Source organism: Opisthocomus hoazin, chromosome 2 (assembly GCF_030867145.1).
Source record: "Opisthocomus hoazin isolate bOpiHoa1 chromosome 2, bOpiHoa1.hap1, whole genome shotgun sequence".
In the NCBI taxonomy this organism is placed as follows: Eukaryota; Metazoa; Chordata; class Aves; order Opisthocomiformes; family Opisthocomidae; genus Opisthocomus; species Opisthocomus hoazin.
In genome coordinates, this window is record NC_134415.1 from 10,580,384 (window position 1) to 10,607,939 (window position 27,556).

The window sequence follows — 27,556 nt, forward strand, 5'->3', positions numbered from 1 at the left end:
TTTGATGAAAATCTTGAAAATCTTGAATCCTGCCAATCAATCTTGTGCTTCAGGTTCGCTCCCCAAAGACCAGCCCGTGGGCAGGTTCATTGAGACTCTTTGCTCCTCTATGCACTACGGTTTGAAATAAGCATAATCTGGTAAAATGCCAGTCTTTTCTCAGCCTTCCTATAACCCACACCCATGTTTTTTTCACCTGCCAAATTCAAACAAATCTTATCTAAACAATTAAGATAAGCATTGAAGTGCTCTCTATAGTCAAATCAGCAAACCTCTCAAAACCAGAACTGAAATACAATCTCTCTAAATTAAACAGTCTACAATGGCAATCATGTTTGTATTTAAACATTTTATTCTGAAAGGATTACAGCATTGGTCTCCATTTTTTTTCCTGCCTAGACAAGAAGGCGACATACTGAGTCAAACAAAATATATTTGTTCTCTAAGAATTGAACTTGCACACTTTTTATAAACAAACTGTATAGGTGTATGAAGTTAGACTTCACATAATCAGTAACTGCTGTCCTTAACATAGTAGGCAATTGTTTGAAAGGTATGTAATGTAACTGTTTATGTTAACTATATATAGCTATATATAATCTAGTTATATATTTTGTTGTCTGTGTGTATATATATATGTATGTATATGAAAAAGCTCTATTGATACAACTTTATCGCTCTGTATCAGGGATACAACACTAGGGAATAGGAATGCTAAGGACAAACATCTGAAAAATTGGATTGTGTTTATAAGAGAAGAATCAGTACAAAAAGTAGTAATAAAGATTCACTCTTTTTGATGAAGTCTCCTACTTCTGTTACTTCAAATTTTGCAAATGCATGTTCTTGCTTAACTGATTCTTATTGTATTTCTTCCCAGAAATGTGAGTGCATGTTCTTGAAGGTATTTAAAGATTTGAAGTCCTTTAAAAACAGTCTGAAGCAACAGCTAAGCTTAGTCCCTGGCTTCTGCTTGGAAATTTTGTACACTGTTCTGGTTCCTTACACAAGGTTTAGATCATGGTGAATTACTGCCACAGTAAAACTGTGTGCAAGCAAATCTAAGTGCTGTTTCTTGCCTCTGATCTATGCCGTACGTACTTGTGTTGAAGATCCAATCTCTGTTGTGCTTTGTGCACTTAAAGTTTTCATCCTGAGAAGGTTAGAGTATTTGCTAATAGATAAAAATATCACAAAGGTTCTGAAGGTAAGCAGGTAGGTAATAATAAAAATATTGTTTGAATTTATGCTAACTCTACCCAGCGTAGCCATCTAATATCTACCCATTATCAGAGTTTTTTTCTGCAAGTTGTGCAAGTCTAGGTACTCATCTTTAAAAAGTCTTTTATTTCATTTGTTTTCTGAGAATCTTTAAAAATTATACAGCCATGATCCATGTGTGTTTTTCTGCAGCTCCCATATTAGCACAGGGACATTTGGTTTTACCACTGTATTTTCCCTATTTATGTAAACATAACATTTATTTCGGAGGCCTGTTTGGGCTTTAACTTTTTGCATTAGGAGATTCACATGTCTAATATTTGAGGTAAAGAAGAATCCCAAGAGAACAGCAGTAATTGTGTCAAGTTGTTGAAAGTATCACAGACAAAAACATGACCTTGTGCAGTAGGCCCGTGTTAGATGGATGATGCCAGTAAGCTTGCATGAAAAAAAAGCCCAAAGGATAACAAGTTTTGAATTTGTGGGTTTACTATGTAACCAATAAAACTCTGCAAATTTTGCAGTTTATTTGATTTTTAAATAGTAATATTTAGTTGGATTTCAATCTGGGTTTACTTTGCAAGTAGCATGATATTGCATCATACCATGATCTTTCTAGCAGTGAAGGAAGCCACTGCACTTTGATCTTCTAAGGCTCTCTTGGCTCTTCTGTTGACGAGAATGTTGAGGAAGATGTTTTTTCTTCTACTTCTGAATAGAGCAGTTCAGCTGTCAGTCATTCCAAGGCACCTGATGAAATTGTCTACATCGAGACCTTTTTTTCTGGTTTGCTTGTATTTGCATGTTAAGAAAAAGTTCCATAGAAGCTGTAACTTCTCAGTATCCTGTAGTCTTGCATGTTAGTCACACAACAGGCAGAACAGCTGTGTAACCCCCGAATCTGTGCCCCACTCAGAACTGCGCAGTAAGAGTACCGTGATTATCTGCTGTAGAAGTAGGAGGTCCTTCATTCGACGAAGGAGACTCAGTCTACCTTTGTAATTTGCAGAAGTGACTGTCTGTTGCTGCTGTTTGACAGAGGAGATGTCTGGAAAGACTCTTGGTGCTCTTGTGGAGAAAGAGAGCAGATGTGAAAGCGAAGAGGTAAAGATGTGCAGGAGGAAAAAAGGAGTGGCCTTTTGGAGTGATACTTTGGAGAGTCATGGAGAAGTCAGTTGTGGTGGAAATTGGCATGAAGGAATTGGGTGGGTGGTTTTGTTTGTCTTTGAAGTGTGGATCTGAGTATAGCAGGATTGGTTCAGAATTCCTTTTCTGAATTTGAGGTGGTTTTGCTTTAGCTGTTACTTCTTTCTGAGGAGTTAAACTGTAATCTGTTGTCAGTCAAGTAACATTTGTAAATTAGTCAGTTTTTGGGGAGACAGCAGTGCTGCTTCTAGGAGGTCTTAAGGAGAAGGCATTCACTTTTTGATGGAGACAGAAAAGCTCGGGAAGCATACTTGGAAAAGCCAGAGAAGTGGAGCATGATTTGAAACCTGCCCTGAGAAAAGGGAAGGCATAAAACCAAGATTTGGACCTAATACCAGTCTTCCGAAAGTCATCCACAGGTGAGATTGTGCCAATGAGAGTTTTATGACATTAAAGTTGGATCCAAAGGATTGGGTTGACCTTTTTCTTCTTCCTAAAATTCTACTCGGAGAGAAATTTTGAATTTTGGCCTTTTCATTTTAAAAGGAAATTCCAGAGTTTTGAACTTGCAAACAGAATGCACTGGGTAGCTGTAGGAAGTTGTATTTTCTCTAACAGTTTATATAGGTGGTACTGTTGGTGGATTTACATTCGTAGCCTCAGGCAGGTGGAGGTTTGCCATGTCTGTATCGCCTATCAACCTCATTTTAGTGGTAGCTGGTAGTTCATGTGTTCCTAGGTATGTGAATAATCAACAGTAGTGGTCTATCTTACAATAAAAAATTACAGCTGCTTCCTTTTATCGTCTTCCTGAGAATACGTTGTGGATCCTCCAACTTCCTGCTGGTGTTTTCTCTTGCATTATTTCTTCAGAATTATATTTGGCAAAAACTTTGATCTCGTTGGTGGCTTGGTTACATACTGTGTTCCCCTGAAGACATGTGGGTAGTGATTATTCATTGTGTTGGGTTTATTCGTTGTGTTGGGGTTTTTTTTAAACTGTGTCTGTGTTCTAAATTGGCTTCTATGTATATGGGAGAAGGTCCGTCTGTTCTCAGGGTTCAAGTGTGCCTCTGAATATAGTTGTGTGCTTTATACTAATCTCACGTCTTTTAGCAGCAATATTATCCTTCTGTCAGGTGAAGTATCTTCTAAAGGGCCTAGCTAGACTTAAAAAATTATTTGATATTACTAAGAATAGTAAGTCTTTGTGTTTCTGCATAGATTTTATTGCCTTTCCAGTTTGAAACTAGTATCTAAGTTGGCTTTCCATGTAGATTGTGACAAAACCAATGAGAATATCAGGAAAGTTTAACACTGACAAGAGATTTCTGAGGCCTTTATTTTGGCTACAAATCCTTTGAAATCTCTTTCCCCTCCTCTGTCCTTTGTAGTGTCAAGCAGCCCTTTGTGATTGTTCTTCAACCCTTCTTTTTACTGGGTGGATTTTCTGTAAACATCTGTTGACCAGTGCTTGCTTAAAAATAAAAATAAGGTTTTGGTTTGTAGTTCCTTGTATTTTTGTCTGTGCGTATTCGTGTATGTATCCGAGCATACTTGGTTCAAATTTGATTTAATCTAATCTATAAGTGTGTGTATATACACACAATTATATATGTGTATATTGAGTAATTTTACAGTATTGGGGCTTGAAATTGGTGATGGCTTGCTGGTTTCATTGGCAGCAGTGGCAATGGGAATGCAAGAAAATAGAACTATGAAATCTTGAAGGTAAGAACTAAATGCCTGAAACTGATGTGATTAAAAGAAAGTTGTTTTTAGTAGAGTGAAAACCAACAGTTCTTCTTCACTGCTGTCTTACGAAAGTATCAGAAAGGCTGGATGATGTGCTGGCTATTAAAGATTGTTCCACAGTAGTGAAGACCAGGAAATGGCAATGTCAACTCTGAAACAAAAAAAACACTTTCTCATATAGTGACATGTGTGAAAAAATCCAGCGATTGCAAGACTATTATAAACCCTTCTCCAGATGTTTGCATCACGTACACTGGAATTGTAACGTAGCTTGGAATATTTTCATACAGGGGAATTAATGTTTGTCTGTATTTTTCATCATTATTTTGCTACCACGTACGGAATCCTTTGGTTAGATATTTGTGTAGTCATGCTGATTGTACGGAGGAGGCATGTTTCGCTGGTAAGCTCGGCTGCATAAGGAAACATCATTGTTTTTATCAGTTCAAATTGTCTAGATAATGGAATTAAATATGCAACAGTCATGATTTATTTTGCCAACTCTCGTGTTCTCCACGACAATGCTGCAGTACCGCCAAGGAACAGAAGTTCATCTCCCGATTCCTCGGAGTGGGGGAAGCAAACCTATGGTCAACATAGAAAAATCCTAGTGGGATGCTGGAGTGCTATTTATGAACATATACATCTTTAGATGAAACATACAGAAATATGTCTGTCTTGGGAGCGGGGGATTTGAAACATATGTACTAGGATCTAATTTCTCCAAGTCCTTGTCTCAGACTGATTTGTTTTAAGCAGCTCTCTGAAGTATGTACACTCTCCTGCATACCTGTTTTGTTGAAAGTACACAGACCTGGCACCATTGTGTTTGCCAGGCGTTCTCTTATCTCCCACAAGCATTCAAACAAAAGTGTTCTATTGCTCCCTGAGTAATCTGTGGGTGATCTTAACACTGAGCAAAAGTCAGAGCAGGAACTTATGTCATATTTCTTAGCGCAGGAGTAGACACTCTCTGGAAGGAAAGGGAGGGGGGTGGAGCAGAGAGAAGACAGCCACAACTCAGAATAAATAGTTGAAGGGTTGTGAGTGTGTTCATGTATGAAAACATTGCGTAAGCATAGGAATGCTGAAATGCAGGGATAATACAAACTGAGTTTCGTAATTTATTCTGGTTTTAATAAAGCTCTTTGTATATAGTCTTAGACATATGTGCTTTCTTTAAGTAGAGTTCTCAAACCAGTCTAGACCCAGTTTCTGTTTGCGTGTTAATTTTAGTCCCCAGTTCTGCAAGGCAAATTTGGCATATTTTTAAGCACGCAGATAGTCCTATAGAGCAACAGAGATCATAAAATATAACATATACTACAGTACCTTGTTGAGAGGGCATCTTTAAGTCTCTGTTGCAACAATTATTACACACAAGGGGAGGGAAAAAATAGTGTTAAAATATCCCAAGTAATTAGTAGCAGATTTTTTACATGCACCCCTAAAACAAAACCCAAGTTGCTTCCTGAATTGTTAACTGTTATGTTGCCATTACTTTTCAGATTTTCTTGCTTTCTGGTAAGGGAAAAATGGAAAAAAGCATATATTGTTTAATATTATTTCTGAAAATTAAAGAATTTCCTAACTATTTTTTTGTTTCAGTCCTAAAATTTAGCTTCATGCCCTGCTTGGAGATACAGTGTAGCCTGCTTAGTTTAATCAAGATCAACACTTCTTTGTTTATAATTTTCTTCTACTGTAACCAAAACTATGTCTCAGGCCTGGAAAGGGGAAACCTGATGAGTCCCAGACTCGGAGTGGTATCTCTAAATGCTTTAGAGCAATCGGAAACAAATGAGCTTGAATTATATTGTCTGTAGTCTTTAGGTGTATACACAGAATTTCTCTGTGACAGTTAAGGACGTGTATTTATAGGACATAAAGTAACCTAGTGCTGGGTTTCTGTCACCAATCAATGTTGCAAATCTTGCCTAATGGATTATTCTACTTATCGGTCAAGCGTGCATGCACCCACAGGCACACAGAGCCCACTACAAAAAAGGGTACAAATTCATGAAGGGCAAAATGAGAAGACGACTGGTATAGTTGATAAAAATAATTTATTACTATCACATACATTCTAATGCAACATTTGAAATTTCCTTGAAGATTTAAAATCTGGATGAGGAAAGCTGAATTTATCTGGCTTTTAAATGAATGGTCAGTGTGCATGCAAAAAAATCTGTAAGAGGAAGGCTGAAAACTACTATTTTTACAAGAAATCTTTGCATTAGCTCAGAATTATTTTTCACTAGTTTGCACAAACTTTTCCTGAGTCTCATGAAATGTTCCTAATATAACTGAGGAGCCAGGATTGTGTTTGTAAAGGTGTGCCCCTCTTAATGATTTTTTTTTTTTTTTTTTTTTTTTTTTTTGGTCCAGGTTAGGTAGGTGGAAATCACTCTCTCTGTGCTCTTGAACTGGCTTTTTGAATACACTGAAAAAATACAGTATGTGTGTGGCGCCAGAATTGGTTGGGAACAGGAAAGGCATATTTTGTATCTGTACTAAACCTGTCGGCTTAGTACATAGAAGACTTGACCCTTGTCAGGTGTCTTGAAGTTAACTGGCTGACTTATGGATTAGTCAGTTTAACGCTGAAGCCAACCAGTGACAGGAATGAGCTTTGTTGTGTGAGTGTGTGTGTGTGTGGCTGTGGTGCAGATTTACAAATTTTTATAATGCTTTCAGTCGGACCGTGAAAGTCTGATGTAAAGCTTATCTCTGATCTCCAGCTATGGCCATACTCGTGGGATCGTGTTTGTGTGTTTGGGGGGAGGGAGATGAATTCTTTAACACTCGACACCTGGCTCTGCCAGGTTTCTAGCCCATACTCTTAGGAACAGCACTATTCAAGGCATTAATAAAGTTAAAACCCTTAAGCTGTATGACCAGTGGGTCATAAAAACTATTGCTGGGTATTGTGCTCAGTCTGTCTTTCACAGCTGGATTATCATCCTGACAACTAATTCTTTTTCTCTTTCGTCTTTTTATAGCTGTTGTGAACTTGGACAACTCTGTGGTTGACCTAGAGACCCTTCAAGCCCTATATGAGAATGTGAGTAATCAGAGGAAGTCCATATAACATAGGAATACTGTAGGTCTATGTGAAGGTATCTTTGGTTTGCATCAGTAATATTCAGAAAGCTTGTAGAACGTGACCTGTTTTGTGAGTGACTTTATTTTCCCCAGAGCAATGCAAGTAATGATAGGCATTTGAATTACATTAATTACCATTATGTGTTTTATATAACGCATATGTATTAATTGCCATTGTGTGTTTTATATAGTGCATACATTTTTATAAAAGTGATGTAATCAACTTCTAAATGACTTATCAGAAATCAGTTTTGCTCCTTCTTCTTCTTGGGTGGGGCAGTCTTCGGTCAACAGGTATCAGAACTTGCACTGTACGTCTTGGGCTTCACTGTGTGACTTCACTAATATAACAATGCTGTTCAATTAAAAAAATGTTTTATCAACAGCAATCATTCCATTTGTGGAACTGTATATTTTAATTACTATTATTTCAGGGATTCCTCCAGAACAATATTAACTGTTTGAAAGGAAACGGTTTGCTCTAAGTTAATGTAATAAAAAGTAGTATAAACTGCCAGGGATTTCATAAATGTCTGGTACTAATCATCAGAGAGTGTTTGGCCACTAGGTATGCAATATCAGGGATTTGGAATATACTTGGGCATGTTATAAAACTTTATAAAGCAAGTCACATCTAAAATTCAAGAAAGTGGATCTCCAAGGCATGTTACTGCCTTCAGCTGAGGCCAGTGAGCATTACCCCTTCTCAGAGCACATTGCCTGAATACATGGAGGTCTGGCAAGGCATCTCTGGGAAGAGCAAAGAGGCTTTCTATTTACCCTCCAAAGAACCTGAAAATCTGAAACGTCAAGCTGTGAGCCACAGAATGGCATTGAAGGCCAATGTATGCTATTGTACTGGATTTTTTTATTTTACTCGCGTTATAATTTTGATAATGTGTTAATTACTTTTACATCTTTCAGTTTTTTGGCTTTTAGACTCTAGATTTTTATGGCTTACTTTGGAATGATTTGTTGATATATGAAATTTCTCAGAAATAATCCAATTCGGGGCTTGAAGAGAGAGATAGAAAGCTCTAGTCCACCTTATAGAAAAGCCAAAAAACTAAACAAAATGAAAAAGAAAAAACTGACAAGAACTAGGAAGCACTTCTACTCTTATTTCATCCCTAAAGAATTAACTTGCTCAACACTGCTCAGGAAGATAATGGTCAAATGGGAAACCTATTCTAACTATCCCCAAAACTTTATATTTTAAACAGTTCTCATCCTTATGACACGGCATTTCTGATTTGGCCTGTGTTATTTATATTTTTCATTATTTTTAATCTGCTCCCTTACACAGCACAACTATATCCCATTCCATACATTCTTTAGCATGTAAAAAATAGAAGTAATTTTATATATTACATATGCATGATTGTGAGACTGTGTTGTGGGAAGTACAGAATAGATACTGTCCTCATGATCAGTTTTTGCCTACTTCCCTCTTTTATATTGCATAAGATGTTTTTATTTGGGTTTAACAAAATAGTCATCCTATGTGGCTAATGTACTAATAGGATACTTTTCAAATGCTTTCTTAGTGTCATCTCTAATATACTTCAGAGTTCTAGTACAATGGATTACCTGCAAATTTGCACTTTGTTGAAATAACCAAATGTCATTGTGTTCTTTTTGTCATTACCTTCACTAATTACAGCAAATATCTAGGAAATTTTGTCCTGATTGAGGAAAATATCGTATGTTAATCGCAAGGAAGACTTAAAAAGTTGGGCTGACTCTATTATATTTCTTTTTATTGAGCAGAAAACAGATCAGCCCAACTTTGTCACTATATTTTCTTGGGTACAAGACAGAAAAAAAAAAAAAGAAAACTAACCAAAAAAACCACACACACACACCCCCCCCAGTGTCTTTGGAGAGGGCTTCGTAAGGGGACCTGAATTTTAATCCCTGGATCCTCTGTTTGGTAAAGCTGTGTCTTGAAGGAAGCATTTTTTTAAATTGAATTTTATTTTCTGTTTTTAATTTGCCTTTGGTCAAAACCCATCAGACCTTGTACTTGCTTCCCTTGGTAGCTCTGCTAATTATAAAAATATTGTTGAATAAATAAGTGTAAGCAATGGGTGCTACCAGAAAGCATGGCATGCTTGACTCCTCCCTTACTTCTGAGCCTCATCCTGTGTTGTAAGTGGGGATAACTTTGCCTCATTTGGCTACTTTGTAGCCATTAACTTAATTTTTAGCTTGTTTATTGGATTGGAATTTTTTGCTGGATATTTAAATACCATTGAACTAGTTCTCAGCCTTTCTATTTGATCTCTATGGAACATATGGGAGCATTTGTTTTACAGTCTTCCCTCAAAATGTAATCATTTTTTTTCTGATTGCATATGTCTGGCATGGTGCTTTCCCTTCTTAAATGTGAATGAAATTTGGGCAGTCTCCAAACCTAAACACACCCTAATTTCAAAAGCCACAGTCCCGAGGGCTCAATTCCTGTTTACTGAGGAATTAAAGTCTTGTTAAACCACAAAGTTGCTGTATACATCTTAGTGACTTTTTATAAACGAAGAAACCCACACCCCACCAAAGACCCAAGCCCTCAGTAATTTATTTAATAGTATTAAGTGATATTGCATCAAGTCAGAAAGACTCACTCTAGCACCATGTGGTACAGTCACATAGTTCTTACATGTGGTTATGTAGATTGCTTTATAAAAAGTTGTTTAAATATGTGTTGATCATCAGCTATGTATTAATATCTACACAGTTTTAATAGGACAGTCTTGATAACACTACATGTGGAATAGTTATTTAATGTGCTTTTACAAACTCCCTAACAGCAATGCTTTCAAGTGGCTGCTATAAATAGAGAGGGACAAGGTAGATAAAATTCTGTGGAGTTGTCAGTTTGCTGTATGTATTTAGGCCATATTGGTTGCGATGAGAAATGTACTTATTTACAAAGAAGTGAATGCTTACTTTGAAAAACAGCAGCCTCTTAGCAGCTGAGATTGTAGCTAAAATATCACTGTTTGAAACAAGCTAAGCCTGCTCCTGCATATGTCTTCACTATATTTTAAAAAGAAGTGTATAAAAAATTGATTAAAAATTGTATCAAAGGATTACCTTTGATCTATGGATTTGCCCTTTCCAAATCTCTTTACATCACAGAATGAAACCTGTGTACTTTCTTAATTTGACTGCTGATAAATTGTCCACCCAGCCTCTATATTTAAAAGGGTCCAGTCAATGCTTTCAAAAACCCCCAAACGCCGTTTGCAAGAGTGAAAGGCACCCAGAAGTCTGAAGTGCCTGCCCCCACTCTGCCACTGAGATTGAAACCTTCTCCTCAATGATTTCTTGTGATTTTTGGAAACTGACAATTACAGTGCTATGTCTTAACATTTTTCAGCAAAGACTATAGATTGTACCTGACTTCTGATATATGACCCAGCTTCAAAGAAATACAATAGTTGTTATTAACCTGGGTATCTCTATATATCCTTGTTGTTCCACTTACTTTAACAATATTCTGTAGAGAAGTCGATGTTTTTGCAATATGTGACATTAACTTTGAACATCAAGCTGACAGAAAATCCACCCAAAAATTAAAAAAAACCTACACACGTTTAAACTGTTCTAAACTCAGAGCTAAGTTTCTGTTGCAAGCAAAAAAACACTAACCAGGAAATGTGAGATTTATGTTGTGAAATGGAAAAATGGCCCTTACTCTATATTTGGTCTTACCAAATTTCATAAGTTTATACTCTGGCAAAAGTGGGAAAAGTTAAACTAAAGCAGTGTATTTTTTGTGGTATTTTCTATCAGATTTATGCTGTCTGATTTTAGACGTAGTTAATACCAGATTCTGGTATATTGTACTATTTAGTTGCATTTATGATGCTGTATAATACCTAAAATTCAAGAAAATAAATAGCAGTGACGTTCAAAGAGATGCTAATGCAGTCAGATTAATGACTTTCATGAGAAGTATCTATCGACTGTGTTCTCTCTTGACACAAATATTGAATGGTAATAGAAATACTTTTTTTTAATTATCTCTCTGTGAATTAGAGAATAGATAATCATTAACCGTAAAGCTAACTTGTAAAAATTCTGAGAAATAATCTGCAATAATACCTGTGCAGAAGGCATGTCAGCCTTATTCCTTTTCTGTTGTAATTTAAAAGACATATAATTCATAATTCTGGATACTAGAGTCAGAATTGGGGACTTGAAACTCAGGTTTAATTCTGATTTGGCACCATGTTCTTAGACCTCCTGATTTTGGTGAAGAGTGTAAACTGTATCTCTTGAGTTTTGCTCAGGCCTACCCATGAGTGGATCATGCTTAACCATTGCATCTTTGCCAGTTGTTATTTCTTTGCATACACAGTCTGAGAATAATGGCTTAAATAAGGAATAGTGAGTTCTGCCTAACCTTTGCCCGTGGGATTCAGTGGAGAAACACGAAGAGCTTGAACATGCGCGTATACAATAGATTGCTGTGATAAGCACTCTAATGCTTCACTATGTGTAAAAGACCATAAGAGAGAGTACTCTATTTATTCTAAAGAATTTGCAAATAACCATTTAGCTTTGTGATCCTTGCTAAAATATTTTCTCCTCTTTAACTATTATGAAAAATTTTCAAGTGATTTCCTTTCAGTTTAACAGAAAAGAATATACTTTAGAGATTGGTCAGAAGTAATAGAACTTCATTTAAAAACTGTTAGTATTTAGTGAAGAAAACTTATTTACTTTAAAAAAAACAACTTGTTTACAATTTACAAGTGTAAATTGAATACATGAGTTTTTTGAAGTGTAGGCTGAGTAAGTAACATAGATCTACCGACAAAGGCATGTCACTTGCACACCTAGGCCCCTGTGGCTCTGGCGGCGTCCGCTCTTGATATCCTTCCTATTTCTAAAATCTGTAGATTTCATTCATTGCTGAGAGATTTTTTACTGATTTGAAAAGAAATGGAAGCTTTCTTTTTCTTTTAACTCTTCATTCGGTAAGAATGTTCTAGAGGAAGTGAAGAAATCTCCCATTTACACCTGCTCCCTAACACAAAACCAAAAGCAAGTCTTTCTCTTGAAAAGCACCTGCAATACTTAAGTGGAAACTTCTGCAGTTAGTTGCATCTTTCCTAGTTCTCAGCCCATGTCTGGATGAGTCTTCTAAGACTAAAAATTGATACAATTTCCTGATTGTAGTATCTTTAAAATTTCCTTCTCATCAGGATAGAATTATACAAGCAAAATTTACTACTATAATTATATTCGTATGTCCTATGCATGCTTTTGACAGAAACTTTAGGTAGAAAATTACCTTTGGAGGCTAAATCTCCATTTTTTTTCTCACAATGAAGTGATTCTGGGGTAGGGATTTCAGGAAACCAGATGTTATGAATGGGCCACTGCCAGTATCCTAAAATTAAAAACTGGTAAATTAGTCTCAGTCTAGCCCTTGTTAACTGAGAAAGGCGTGATACAGTATACACTGATAGATCTAGGAAAGATCAGCACTGGTGAGACCACATCTAGGGTGCTGTGTCCAGTTCTGGCCTCTCCAGTGCGAAAGACATGGACATAGTGGACCGAGTCTAGTGAAGGGCCATGATGATGAAGGCTTAGAGAATGTATCATAAAAGGAGAGGCTGAGAGAACTGGGGCTGTTGAGCCTGGAGAAGAGAAAGCTCAGGGAGATCTTACCAGTATGTATAAATACCTAACTGGGGAAGGGCAGTAAAGAACACAAAGCTAGAGTTAGTGATGGCCAGACTAAAGACAGTAAGTAGTGGGCCTCTTGAAACTGATACACTGGACATTCCGTTTAGACATAGAAACACCTGGTTTTTTTTTACTGCAAGAGTGTCCAAACACTGGAACAGGCTTAGAGAGGTTGTGAGGTCTTCATCCTTGGAGATATTGAAAACCTGGATGGACACGATACTGAGCAACCTGCTCTAGCTGCCTCTGCTTTGTGCTACAGGCTTCGACTAGATGATCTCCAGAGGTCCCTTCAAACCTCAACTATTCTATGAATCTGTGATACAGGTACTACGACCATTGTAATTTCTTAGCGTCGAGAACAAAGTTTGTTGCTGGGAAAAAAAAATTGTTGTTTGCACTATTTCCTATTTGTTTGAGTATTTAATAGATAAGATCAGGCTACTTTAGAGAAGGTGACCCTTGAAGAACATTACAGAAATGCTAGCTAAGTATTAAGATGTGTAATATTCAAGACAGATGGCCTTGCACTCATTTCCAGACTTCTTGAAGTAATCAGAGAGACTCTGAAGTGCTTTTGCTCTGAGTGACTCTTCAATCTCTTCCTCTTTCTGTTTCACATCAGTATTTGCTCGCTTTTCACATGAAAAGATGTTCAACAACCTCAGAAGAACTGTCCAAACCTGACTTTCTGGTTTCAGATTGCTGATGGAGCTGTGGCAGTACAATTTGAGATAGTTCCATACCTGTTCTGCTAATTGTGCAAAAGCATGCAAGAAAAAATGCAGATGCAGCCTGTCTTTTGCTTTGGCATTATTTAAGTAGTTATAATTTAATTTTCCACTGTTGTCTTCAAGTTCTGTGGTAGAGTAAGTTAAAAATGTGTGTGGTATTTTCTTAAAGGAATAAAGGTAGATATATTTACTTCCTTTTTCACTCGTACACAGATTCATGTTTTGAATCTATTTTGAAAACCACCATGGCTGTCAAAAGAAGGATCAGAAGGAGAAATTTCCATTCCACTTTTATTCCTTTCCATGCGATTCCATTTTCCAGTATTGCAGCTGGAAAAAATAATTTCTCTGTAGCATGGAGCACAGAAGGAAGTGAGGCTCTGTTTCTTTTGGTTGAAATATTAAAGACCACGCAATGTACTACAGGGTTCTCCAAGAAACAAGGCAGTTTACATGTAGTTGTTTTGGCTTATTATGACAAAAATGAAAATCATTTCACTCCAAAGAAGTATGTAGTAGTTCTCATGTATTATGGTTTGTATGATAGTTCCATTATTAATCAACTATTTTGTTGTTGACCATAGTGTTTTCCAAATACCAAATAAAATTTAAATTGCAGTAAACAATACAAACCTATTTTCATTTGGTCTAAAAAATGTCATTACTTAAATATATATTTAAAGATCAGGTTGCATTCAAATGCTACCCAACAATTTGGAAAGAGAAATACAACTCAAGAAGAGAGTTCTTTGATCCAAAGACTTTATAAATGACCAAAGAAAAGGGAATGGGAATGAAGATTATTGTTTTATGACATGGTTGAATAAATATATATTTTGCAGATTACTAGTAGTCAATAATATTATTGGAAAATGCTGTTTCCCATCAGATGTATTTATACCTAAAATCACTGTGTGGACTAAGTCATTTTACTATGAGCAGGTGCTAAAAGAAAAATCTATGAACGTGATTTGTTACAAGGGCATCTTTACCTCTGTTTTTTGACTGGGTTATTAATAAACATTTTTTAATTACTTTGTTTCCTTTATTCCAGAGAGCACAATCAGATGAATTAGAAAAAATAGAAAAGCATAGCAAGGCATCCAAGGAAAAAGAAAATGCCAAGTCTCTGGATAAACCAGAACAGTAAGAACATACTTATGAAAAAACAGTTTTGCTTGCTTCTGGAAACTTTCCCTGCTATCGTGAACTATTTAGAGATGTTATAAAAGAAAAAAAAACCCTGTGCCTACTGACAGTGACCCATATAATTTTCTTTAATCTCTGCTACAGGTTCCTCTATGAACTCTCACTAATTCCCAACTTTTCAGAACGTGTGTTTTGCATCCTGTTCCAGTCAACATTTTCAGAAAGCATTGGTTCAATCCGTCGCAAACTGGAATTGCTACAGAAACTGTGTGAGGTAGGTTGTGCTGTGAAAAGGTAGAGCTAAATTTCTGATATTTAATCTTGTTAAGTTGTACTCATATTTCAAAAGTTTTCTCTTTATTTACTTTAAGCACTCATTAAATCTGAAGGATAGCAGAATAGAACGTTTTATGATTGTACTTCAACATCAAAGCGAATTCTAAGATTAGCTTTTGGTACTGAACTATATCATGTTTTTGCCATCAATGTATATTGGCCTGTGGAAAATAGCGTACCTTCTTTTGTTAAAGCAAAATCTTCCCTCTTCACAGTGACCATACCACTCCTTTCAGAATGAATGCCAGTTCAGTCACCTTGTGTCTGCTTGGATTTCGGAAGTGTGCAACTCCGTAATATCTCTGATATCTGAAATCGGTTAGAGATAGCAGTGTTGTCTCTAGCTAGAAGAAATGAGTGGAATTTTGTGGTCCCAAGCAAAACAAATACATGGCTTTAAAATACAGGTTTCCTCAGTATTTTCATAACTGAACACTACTAGAAAAACTTTATGTATTATCATTGAATAGATTTTTTAAATCCAATTGACTGTTTTAATTGTTCCATGTGGGCTTTTTTATGATTTTGTTGCAGATTTCTTTCCTAAATTAAATATGCCATTCACAGCAGTTAATTAATTAGTATTTTGTTTTTCTCAACAGGTCATCTCTGATAATACTGTATAGATTTCCTACTGTTTTTTTTCTGAGTATCCATTCTGAAGATAGCATTCTCCATTCACAATAAATTTCATATTGATATTTTTCTACTTCTACATGTTGCCGTATAAGGTTGTTAATTCACTATATTTGAGCCTTTATATAAGTATTATTTCTAAACACAGTATCAACAAAACTGCTTGTCAGTAATACTGTTAACAGGAAATATTATTATGTGTTTGAACAGAGAATTGTTTCTCTTTCTGTTTTGTAGACCTTGAAAAATGGGTCAGGAGTTATGCAGGTCCTGGGTTTAGTTCTTGCCTTTGGAAATTACATGAATGGTGGAAACCGGACACGAGGACAGGCTGATGGGTTTGGACTAGATATCCTGCCAAAACTGAAAGATGTCAAGAGCAGTGTAAGTTTATTCTAGACTTCCTGTACGTCTGAGAATATTAAATGCTCAGAAAATTACTTTGTGTTCATTTCTGAGTAAATGGTTTGAAGTTTATGAAGGAATGTCAAAAGGAATTCTTTTGTTACTATACTTAGCTGATAACACTTCTAGAGTTGGATGTATTTATGTAGAAATATGAAAATGAACCATCTCTTTCCATTACTGTACAAACAAAAGTATGTGAAGTTATGTCTTAATTCCTAATCTGATACGTATTTGACTTTTGGCACACTGCATAGTTCTAACATGTCCTGTATTCAGAAGCAATCCTTACACTTAAAAAGTTTGTTACAAAAGTGGAAGCAGTTGTAAAAGAAAAATTAACTGTGATTTGATGCTGATTCAAAATATTTGTGAGGGGAAAAAAAAAGTCACTCCTGCAAATGATTGAATGGGCGTTCTGAGCATTTGGGATAACCCAAAATACATCCTTTATATACATCATGATCACAGAGGACCACACTGGACCACAGAACCAGAGTAAAGAGTAATCACAGCAAGTACTTGTTGATTGAAGATTTGTCTGGTATAGTGACCTGAGTAATGAGAATGATAGGTGGTCTTGTTTCTTGCACAGTGCTAAACTGCAGTTTGTGTTTTACCAACACTTTTTTGGCTGTGGTTATACAGACTGGGGTTGTATTCAAATACCTGCTTTTGTTTATAGGGAAACAATAACCTTTGAGTCTCTGTGATGAAGAGACTCGTCTGAATGTGGACAGTGGTACGAGAAAGGTTATAGCAATAATGCTTGAGACTTTAAACTGGCCCCCACATCTATCTAGTGAGTCACTGTCAAGATCTGCTGTTCTGAAAGTGGCAGAAAAAGGACAGTGTGTTTCCCTGCTTGGTGACTCGCTAAATATACATGCTTTAGCTGCTGAGTTAGGTAACGTGAGCAGACTGTTGTCTACCCTGAGTTGAGAGACCATGTCACCCATTTGCCTTTAAAGGAATAGAGGAACTTCATTCTGGCATACTTGTTGCTTTGGCAAGCCAAGAGAGTGATGATGTGAATAAAGCCTTAGTACAATGTGTTTAGGGCAGCTTGCTTTAGCTCAGCCTTCTGTTTGACTCTAGATACATCACCAGTTTTAGAACTTGGCTCAGTAGAACATTTAGCCACACTAAATTTGGTTTGGTGACTCAGGTCTTTAGTACGTAATTTGCTGGAACAATTGTGACCATGAACCTTGCAAGATACTTCTTCAATTTATTTGCTGCTGATCAGTCAGAAAAGTTCTTACAAAAAAGTTTTCTGAAACTATCTGAAAAGATAATTCTGTCAAAAAAACTCTTAAAATCAAAGGTTCTCTCCTGAAGTTTCATTACAGAAATTACAAGGGGAAAAAATGAGAAAGTTCCCCAGAGATCCCTAAAAGTGCCAAAATTTCATTTAGAAAAATAACTTTCTTTAATTTAACTTTACTTTGGTTATATTTATAGATTAAGAAAAAGATCTGAATGTTACCAAATAAGTTGCATGCATTAACCCAGAAACAACTTCTCTTTTTCTTCTTGGGAAATTTCAAAATGTAAAGGGTCAGTTTACAGTCTGGTAAATTTCAAAAATCAGGGGTGGCTTACACGAATGTAATAACATATCTTTCTATTATTTTCTTCAATGATTAAATGGTGTTTCAGGGTGGTGTGTGTTTTTTTGGGGGTTTTTTTGTTTGGTTTTTTTTTTGTGAAGACACCAAATCATCAAAGTATTTTCTGTACTTGATGCTAAATATTGCGTTTACTTGAATTATCATTTCTGCTTTTTTTCCTGTGAGTTTCAGTAACATAGCAAACTTTATTCTCTACTATACAGGACAACAGCAGAAGTCTTCTGTCTTATATTGTCTCATACTATTTGCGTAATTTTGATGAGGTGAGTGAGAATTAATTTTGCTCTTTTAAATTAAAGTTAAAATCAATTTACTAAATTTGCTTTTCTGATGGACAACTTGAGGAAGTGTGCACAAGTACTCTTTGTCTTTTCAGTTATATATCTTAGTATATAAAATAAAAAAGTAATGAGCACTATGTAACTGTTCATTTTTGTTTTTGTCAGGATGCTGGCAAAGAACAATGCATCTTCCCTCTTCCAGACCCACAAGATCTCTTCCAGGCTTCACAAATGAAGTTTGAAGACTTTCAAAAAGATCTCCGCAAGATGAAGAAAGATTTGCGAGGTACTGAATGTAGATTAAGTGCTAGCTATATGTTACAAACTTATCCCTGCTGTTATAGTTTGTATTGTTTTGAGAGATTAGATGATAGTACAAAAACAGTTGTGTGTTTTTGACACCGCAGCTACTATTTTGTTTCCTTAATTTGCTTTTTCACGACCATTTAAGCAATATTTCATTATTTTCTGTAGATAACCTGGAAGAGGTTATTCAAATAAACATCAAACCAGTTAGGTTAAATCCTTCATTTCAAAATCAAAACAAATAATTTTTTTTTTCAAACTCATTTCAACAAGTCTTTCACGATAAAAAGAACTGTAAAGTGTTGGACCATGTTCATGACCAAAAAAGGTTGATAATCAGGTCCAAATACTATCTAGCAGATAATATATATATGTCATGTTGTTAAAGACAGTTGAAATAACCTGACTGTAGTAAAGAATAATATGCAAAGGAAATACTTTTTTCTCATGCTTGTGGAATGGTTTCTTTAAATGAACTTAACAAGCTTAAAACAAGATGTATTTGCTAGACTTTAATAAAGTAACATGTATTGCATATAGTATTTTAAAAGCATTGGGAACTAAGCACTAAGTTTAATTTAAGGAAGAGTACTGTTTGCACAAATGATGCCTAATATCTGTGATGTTAAATATTTTTGCTAAGTGTCTCTGCCAGACTGGCCAGGTAGGTACCGTTATGCTAAATGTTGGAGAGAAGGGTTTGTATTAAGCGGTGAAATGATCTTTGTATGTCTGTTGCCTTGCTGATTTTGAATGCCGTGCATCTAGAGACCGAGGAATGGTTTGGTAAACAATTAGTCTCTCAACAACCTAGAATGGAAGGTTCTCTGTTAAAACAAAAACATAACATGGTTACCAAATGATATCTGACCTTTCCTTCTTGCCCCAGTCAAGCTTTCTGTTTGGATGTTTTGGACGTTTTAAAATTAATTTTACACATTTACAGGTAATATTAAAGCTGTATCAGGGTCACTTTGTGTGATACTGAGGAGTGAACTACAGCACCATCTGTTTGCTGCCCTGAACAATCTAAGGGGAAAAAATCCCACAATTCAGCCATGAAAATTTATTTCTATACTTCTTGCAACTTTCAGATTATTTGAGGGCTGATCTCCAAGCTTGCACATTGAGAATAAAGATGCTTAGGTTTGATTGAACAAAGTTCTGTGAATTCAGGCACATGCTTGCGCACATCCATAGGGGCAGACATTATTCCTCACAAGTTCACCAAAAAATGTTTTTATATAGACAGAATATTAAAATAGTTTTAGAACAAGGCTGAAATTCACACACAGGCGTAAATCTCTTAAGGAATAAATCCACACTGTGCAGTGATCAAAGCAGGGGTTCTGTAAAAATGGAAATTACACGGTTTGCTCTGCCATCAGATTGCAGTTAAATTTTTTCTGTGCTTCCAGTCCAGCCCTTAGGCTACAGTCTTTGCTGTCAGTCTGTTCTATAGTTAATGAAACTGAAGAATAACTGCAGACACATCACTTTCCCACTGCCTTTGGTACAAACTTTTTGGGGACAGCATCAGCCCCCTTCTGCATCCTCTCTCAGATATGAAACGACAATTTCATTGCCAGTTTGCAATGTCATTCATGACTTTCTTATCAGACCTGAGTGATGCACAATGCTTTGTGTTGGCTTTCATTTCCAAAGAAAAGTGTCACCCTAAATTAAAAAAAAAATAGTGTTAAAAAATTTACTGACTGAAAGAGCATTCACTAAAAATTCTAGGTATTCCAATAGCTTAATTGCTGTGGTGCTTTCAGCAAGAGAGAATAGCCAAGTTTAATGCCAGTCTTTTTTAAATAAAGTTTTATCTGAATGGATAAAATGACTTCAAAGTGGTATTCCTCTGTATTTAGTTTAAGTACAGTACCAGATTTGCTAATGCACATCTGGAACCTTATGAGTTACTAGAGCTAGCAAGTGCCTCATTAAATGACTGAGCAGGAAGAAAGCTGTAAGATGCTGAGCGACTTCTGACAAAATCCTGAATATGATTCTCTCTTTTTCAAGTCAGTGAGAGCAAATTAGATGGAAGATTTCATAAGAGGGTTTAACCACTTATGCGGGGGAGGAGGTGTTGTTTGCTTTGTTCTTTATCACTGAAAAACGGAAAATTGCAAATAACATTGATGCAGGCAGTATCAGCAGGTTAGGGGTGTTCTGTCCATCCTAGTTTCAAATACCCTGCAAACCATGCACAGTGAGATCACACTTAGAACAATGGGGGAAGGGAGTATTGGTTCACCCAGGAGCAAAAGCTTCTGAAGCTGTTTTATTTCTGTCTTAAGAAACTTTCCATGATCATTATTCAGAGGTAAACTACATCCCAGAAGGATCCTGTCATAAAATTATGGGGACGCTTAAAAGACAACAATAAAAACACAAAGTAGAGGAAGGTTGTTATAAAAAAAAAATTAATATGTTTTGTAACCATAACAATAGCCGTTCATTCCAGCAATGCTGTGTTTTTCCATCTAAATATGTCAGTAGCATTCACAAAGACATGCAGATATAAATAATGTTTATGGTTCCATAAAATAATTCCGTTGTCATGCTCTTTCACAGTTCTGAGCTTGGGCTTATGTTTATATTAAAGGAGTTGTTATGCTGATTGCTTAAAAAGAAAAAGCACTCATGGTGTTCAAACTTGCACACTTTCTTCCCCTTTGACTGTGGAGGCTCTTGTCCGTTTTCAAGTTTTTATGAACTGTATGCCTTGTAGTTTGTAAATGTTAGAAAAGAAAGTATCTTCTATGATTTCAGATTAAAAGTGTAAATCCAAAAGACTTTCAGAAAGCATGCTGTGTGCCTGCTTCAAGATTAATAAGACAGAAATTTACATTTTTTTCTTAAAAAAAAAAATCTCCCCTAAGATTATAGTAGAAGCTACACTAACCATGGAATATGAAACTTGCAAATTGTTCAGGTTTTTTGTTTTTTAAAATAATATAGACCCCAGGGATAAAGTTTATATACTAGTTTTTTTTTTAAGATACAGGACCAAAGAACAGGTAGATCCTTTTACTAACAAACCAAGTGAGTTTGGCTCCATCTGTTGCTCCCAGATTTCACAGCTCTCCAGGATTCTCACTTTAGCCTTTTTGACTTCAGTGACATATAGTTTGTTAAGCAACTTGATCTGCTTTTGATCTCTCCTGGCTGTCAGCAACGTTCCTTGATGCAGTCATGCCAAGCAATGACTTCTGTTCCTCTGTCATTCCACTGAAGAAACTTTAGCACTTGCCACATGACTTAAATCAACTCACCATGTAAAGAAAATTGGGCATCCAGGGTCACAAGAGCAGTGCGTGACTTCCACTGATTAGGACCTGTGTTGTGTGTCTATTATCATCAGTATATTTTTCTAGAACTTCAAAATGCTGGAGGTAGAGCAGGAAGATGTGAAAAATGTGTAGTGAATCAATTAATGTTTTAATCCCCTCTGCTTTGACACTCTCCGGAGATGCAGTTGTGGTTTAGGAGAATCTTGGATTTGTGGCCCATGAAATTATTCAAGACATGTCTTTAGTTTAGGAAAGAACTAGGACACTAAAATGGCAGTGAGAGTTACAGTATTTATGAAGCACTTATGGCAAGTTAAAACTGTTTAGAAGCTGTTCTTTAGCTACAAAATAACATTTTAGCTTTACAATAGTCAGTTTATTCTTGCAAATCAAAAACTAATTCATCAGTTGTTGCTTATTGCAAAACTTTCACTGAAGCTCAGCTAAAAGGGAGTTAGAAACAATGTCAGGCAGAAAATAAACCTGACTAGTAGAATTTTGAAGAGATTAATAATACCATATAATGCAGACTGCTATAAAATAGAGTTGGAGTTAGTACTTGTTTATATGTCATAATGATGTCATTTTTCATATCTTTGATTGAAAAATGATTACAAGTAATAATTACGATACTTAAATATTATTCTTGTAGTGATGCGTTTTTTTCCTACTGTCAGTGTTTACAACTTATTGTAAAGTCTCCATCAATAACAACCTAGGCTGTGTGGCCCACTACATCTCTCTGATTTGGAATAAATGTGACTGAGAATGTTTATAAAGTGTTAAGCATTTGCAGAACACTTTGTGTTTGAAAAAGTGTGTTCCAAGAAAAGCCCCACAGCAGCTTGGAAAAATACATGTTCCCTATTTTTTCTGTGCTTCTTAGTCACCTAAAATTATCTGTTCAGCTTAGATCTGCTAGTTGTAGAGGTGGTATGTGCTCTTGGGTTTAACACCTGCTGTGTAAATCAGAGCACTGGAAGTACCATATTGTGCAACAGAAAGACATTTAAAAGTTGAACTTGGGGTGATGCCAATGTGAGACTGAGAGAGATGGGGTAGCAGTAGGCATGTTATGCTTTGACCTCTTACGATTTCTTTCTCACATAGTCGTCTCATAACTATTCAGCTTTTGACAAATCATTTCTCTTGCCTCAGTAATGGTTACCCCTAACACCTCGAAAGAGGCCCCAGCCCTAAGAGTACAGTCAAGCTGTAGTTTGAGATGGAATTTTCCTTTTCATGGCCAACGCTGTGTCTGAGGTGCATGGATAAGGTTAGAAAATCAGGTTGCATCCATTGTTAGTTTTTTCATAGGTTGTATCAACATTTGCAGGCTGAATTTAAAAAAATGCACCCTTCTATTTGCATGTCATTCCCTCTCTCTCACACACACACATATCCTCGTATCTTTTCATGTTCATAAGACACTATTCCCATCACAGTTCTGATTGTGGGGCTAAGACTTGGGCAACGTTTCAGTGCCACTTCTTGGTCCAGGAGCAGGAGCGGTATTCATTTCGACTTCAGCTGTTAAAGTTAAGCAGTCTAAGCCATTTAGGGCTCCACTACAGATGACAGAAAAGGAAGGGAATGCTCTCCTAAAATTGAGTGCCAAGGAAAGGTCTTGAGTCTAGTCTGGTGACCTATTGTTTAAATAGCCAAAGTTTGATGAAATTAAGTCCATCCTAGAGGTTTCCCAAAAAACTTTTTTTTTCTTTTTTGCTTAACTGTGCTTCTACACTGGTATTCCAGGAGGAGATAGGAAACAGAGAAAAAATTGTATTCTTGGAGAGTTTGAATTCATTGCCTCATCAAAAACTTTTTGTTTTAAGATACTTTGAAGTGTTGTGTTTCTGTTATTCTCATGTCAATAGTTTTTATATAAATGGTAATGAAAATTTTTCACAATTAAGAAATAGATCTTTTGTTTTTAATATATGATTCATAGAATCATATAGATGCGTTCAGTCTTTTATGATAAAATGCCATATCTCTCAAGGTAATTACTAACAAAATAATATAGCAATGTTAGTGGTTTTGATCAATCCTACAGTTATCTGTACAGTCTGCCTTTACAGAAACAGCTATTGTTTTAGCCAAATTAAATCTTCACTTTTCCTTACTCATTAACAGCTGTGCATCCACAAATTCTAGCTGTTTGTTCAGCTGTCACTGAAAGGGTTAATTGCTGCAGCTATGCAGCATGCAGACTCCTAAACCTAAACCAGATGTAAACTAAAGCCAGGCTTTCGGTCAATCTGTGAGTCATATTTTACTGTCCTTAAAACTCCAAACAAGGAGCTGTCTATGGAAGCCCTTGAAGACTCAGCAGTTCTTAGTGTAAGTCTTTACAATTCCAAAAAAATAAATACAAGAAAATGAAGAGCTTTTTCTGTACTTGTGGCCAAGTTCATCAGAGTTTGTCTTTTGATGAGGCCAGTATCATTTCCTTTTGGTAAAGTCTAAGCTTTCTTTTAAAGTCACAGGTTGCAGCTGTAAAGAATCCAGAAAGCACTGAGGAAGTTGTGAAAACAGTGGCTATATACTTTTCAGGCAGGGACACAGGCACATCTCCTGTGGGAGTCTGAGTACTCAGAACCTCTGAAAATTAAGGACATCATTTCAAAACTTCCTTAGAGACTCAAAAACAAATAGTCTATCAAATCTCAGTGCAACTTGTGCTCTCAAGTATCTTAAACAGTCTTGAAAATCCACTTACATTCTATAGGACTTCTGTAGATAAGTATGTGGTTTCAGAAGTGGTTAACCAAACAGACTAATGGACCTGTTAATTACTCATCCAAGATAATTCACAGTTCTGCTTGCTTTCTTATTGGTTTTTATTGGTGGTGTGGTTTGGTTTGGTTTGGTTTGGGGTTTTTTAATGTTTTGAGGGTGTTGAAAGAAAAATCATGCTGCCCATTATTATCCTGACCAAAGACAATACAGTACGCCTGAGAAGCAGCTGATCATCTGCTCACACATTTTGTTCAAAAAGGCATATTTTAGGATTAGAAGAGATTTGTTCTTCCAAGAGCTAAAACTTAGTATCCAACAGAGCTAGCTGGAAAACATGCATTAAAAAAATATTCTCAATCTTGAGAACTTTTTTTTTTTTCCTTTTTAAAAAAATAAAGCAACAATTTTTGATACTGAGACTGGGTGCAATTTAGATCACTTACCAGGATCGCTTATTGAAAGTGTTGGTAGAATGCACAGAATGTTTTGTGACTTTTCTTTTCCATTCCTGTGTAGATGTCTCCCAACCAATACTGGATGTTGTGAAACTTTATACAGTTTCAGTATATTGACCTAAAATAAAAATAAAAAAACGCAGACGAGCATGCTAACTTCATAGTCTGAAAAATGGCAATTAATTATATTTTAACGTGGAAGTAGAGAATAAGATAAGATTCTTGAGATACTGAATACAGCTGGAATTCCAGTTTTTTAAAATCACTAAACTGGTTTTGAACATGGATTTTTCACATTAAATTCCATATCAGGAGCATTTGAGAGATCTGTGTATGTATGGGCAAAAAGCTACCAGTTTGAATTGCCCAAAATTTAGAAGGTCCTTCCACAACAATCCATCTTTATTGCTTTTCTGGAAAATCACATACAGTCCTCTGCAGCGTATGATGTTAGAGAAGAGAGGAAATTAGATGGACTTTCGTTCTCTTCCATTGTTGAGATACTGCTTATACATTAAGAGGGTTGGAGAAGAGGTGTCTCTGCCCATGTAAACGCCTGCTTAGGATTTGAGGTCTTTGGAAGGTATAACACCAGTGCGTGAGGAATGGCTGTTCAGGACTACAGGGAACCGAAAGTTTCACCCTGCTGCAAAGCAATATGAAGAAGCTTCTATCTTTATTCCTGTTTGGGCAATTCCAGATTGTGAGTAAGCTTCTACCTGGTGCTTGGCTTTTGTGACCGTCTACATGACTGTCATTTGTGGTGCATTGAATACCTTTCAGTTCTTTCTTTATAAGAACACTTAAAATCTGCTTAAAGTAAACTGAGCTTAGGAATACACTAGCTTTGTCTAAGTCTTTTAGTTGCGTACACATCTCCCAAGACGTGAAAACCCCTGAACCTGTGAGAACTGGAATGATAACAGAGCAAGTTCTGAATCTGTTATCAAACAAGAGACAAACTTCTGCTTCGGATCAAGCTTTTACAAACTCATCACAGCAGATCCCCTTTGCCAGCTTATTCCTTTGATATCTGGGATGTTTCATGGAGAGAAATGTGTTTGGGTATGAAGCTGAGGGAAAAAAAATCAAATATAGAGGACTGTTGGTATTCACATACTTTTTTTTTTTTTTTTTTTCATGTTGCTTAGAAGTTGTTAAATACACTTCTGACACATTTATTCAGCATCTTATTCCTTCATTTGAGCAGAAATACTGGTAACTGTCTAGTGTTTTGTGTTCCTTTCATATGATCAACACTAATTTATTCAGTTACAGTGAGGAATAACAATACCTCATCCAAATGGCAAGGTTTTATACTCTGGTGATGAATTACAGAACATGGTAAATAAGTGCTAAAGCCAACAAGTTGTGCAGGGAGACCACAATTCCAGCCTTGGTGCTCAGGAGAACTGGAAAATTTAGGAAGAGCTTAAAGGCATATGATATGTTATTTTCTATAAAGCAGGAAAAAGGTGTTTGTTTTTTTTTTTTCTTGTGTTTTCTTTTGGTTTTTAAATGACTTAGACATCATTTGCAATTCAGGAATAGTGTCAGAAATGGACCTGAACTGTTATTCTTCTGAATGTCACTGATTTCAGTCTTTTAACAGTAAGAGGGGGGGAACAAAAAAAAAAAAAACGCCAGCAAAAACCAGAGAAACAAAGCTATCATTAAGTGCACTCCCTTCCCCCCACCCCGTATACACGCACAAACAAATTGATCATGGAAGAACTTTCAGCATCTGAATGGTTAAAGAAGAGACATTTCATTCTGATAATCTTACGTGGTTTTCTTCTCCATAGCAAGTTAAATATAAAGGATAGTACATCTCTGCATTTCCTTACAGACTTTGAAAAGGGACTGCTTCAGGCTGTTGGCAGGGGTATAGGCTAAGACTTTTGGTGGGTATATTATCTGCATAAGATCTATACTTAAATCAGCTGAGAGATCAGGAGTTCATCATGAGCTGCAGGCATTAATTCAGGAGAGTGTAATGTACTTCTGTGAAGAATATGTAATCCATATTCTGGAAAAAGGTGTGGAATTTCGGTGATACTAAATGTTATGGTAGGTTCTATAGCATCTTTCAGCTCTGCCACTTATTTCTGAATAGAAGAAAAGAAAATAAAAATAGAAATTCTGTATGTCACCATCAGAATATCTTCCTTTGCAGAACAGTACATAACTTCTCTTTTTTTTGTTGTCTGTCTTATGCTGTAAGAAAATTCATGGTCATTTGGATCCTCTCCCCTATTTCAGATGCATTGACTAACATTTGTTTAAAAATTACAGGCCTGTCCATGTGACTATATTGGGGTGGGGTGTTAGGGTTTTTGTTTGTTATTTTTTGTTTTTTTGTTAAAATACTGCTTTATAAGCAGGCTTACCTATTAAATTAAATATATTCATGTCAAATTTCCCCCCCCTACAAATCAGCTGGTATTTTATTTCTTTTTTATTCTAAGTTTTTTGAAAAAAAATTTTAAAATTAAATTGTTATTGTCACCCTAGCTTTACTCCACTTGTGTGGAGTTACCAATTGTTTGAATAACTCTGCTTTTCTGTATATGTGCATTTAAAAAATTGGTATCTCTAATTGTCTTTGGTATGTTCAAAACTATGAGAAATAATGATTAAGCG

General features: G+C 36.0%; 1 protein-coding gene across 2 annotated transcripts in view; it reads left to right on the forward strand.

Annotated features, from left to right (window-relative positions):
- Window positions 1-27,556, forward strand: part of FMN2 (formin 2) — a 163,237-nt gene that overhangs the window by 84,858 nt on the left and 50,823 nt on the right. For both annotated transcript variants that reach the window (XM_075412496.1, XM_075412505.1), the window contains 6 exons: window positions 7,125-7,186; window positions 14,722-14,813; window positions 14,961-15,090; window positions 16,026-16,172; window positions 18,031-18,090; window positions 18,274-18,394. In XM_075412496.1, coding sequence (XP_075268611.1) covers window positions 7,125-7,186; window positions 14,722-14,813; window positions 14,961-15,090; window positions 16,026-16,172; window positions 18,031-18,090; window positions 18,274-18,394 — 612 coding nt within the window. The remainder of the gene's footprint in view (window positions 1-7,124; window positions 7,187-14,721; window positions 14,814-14,960; window positions 15,091-16,025; window positions 16,173-18,030; window positions 18,091-18,273; window positions 18,395-27,556) is intronic.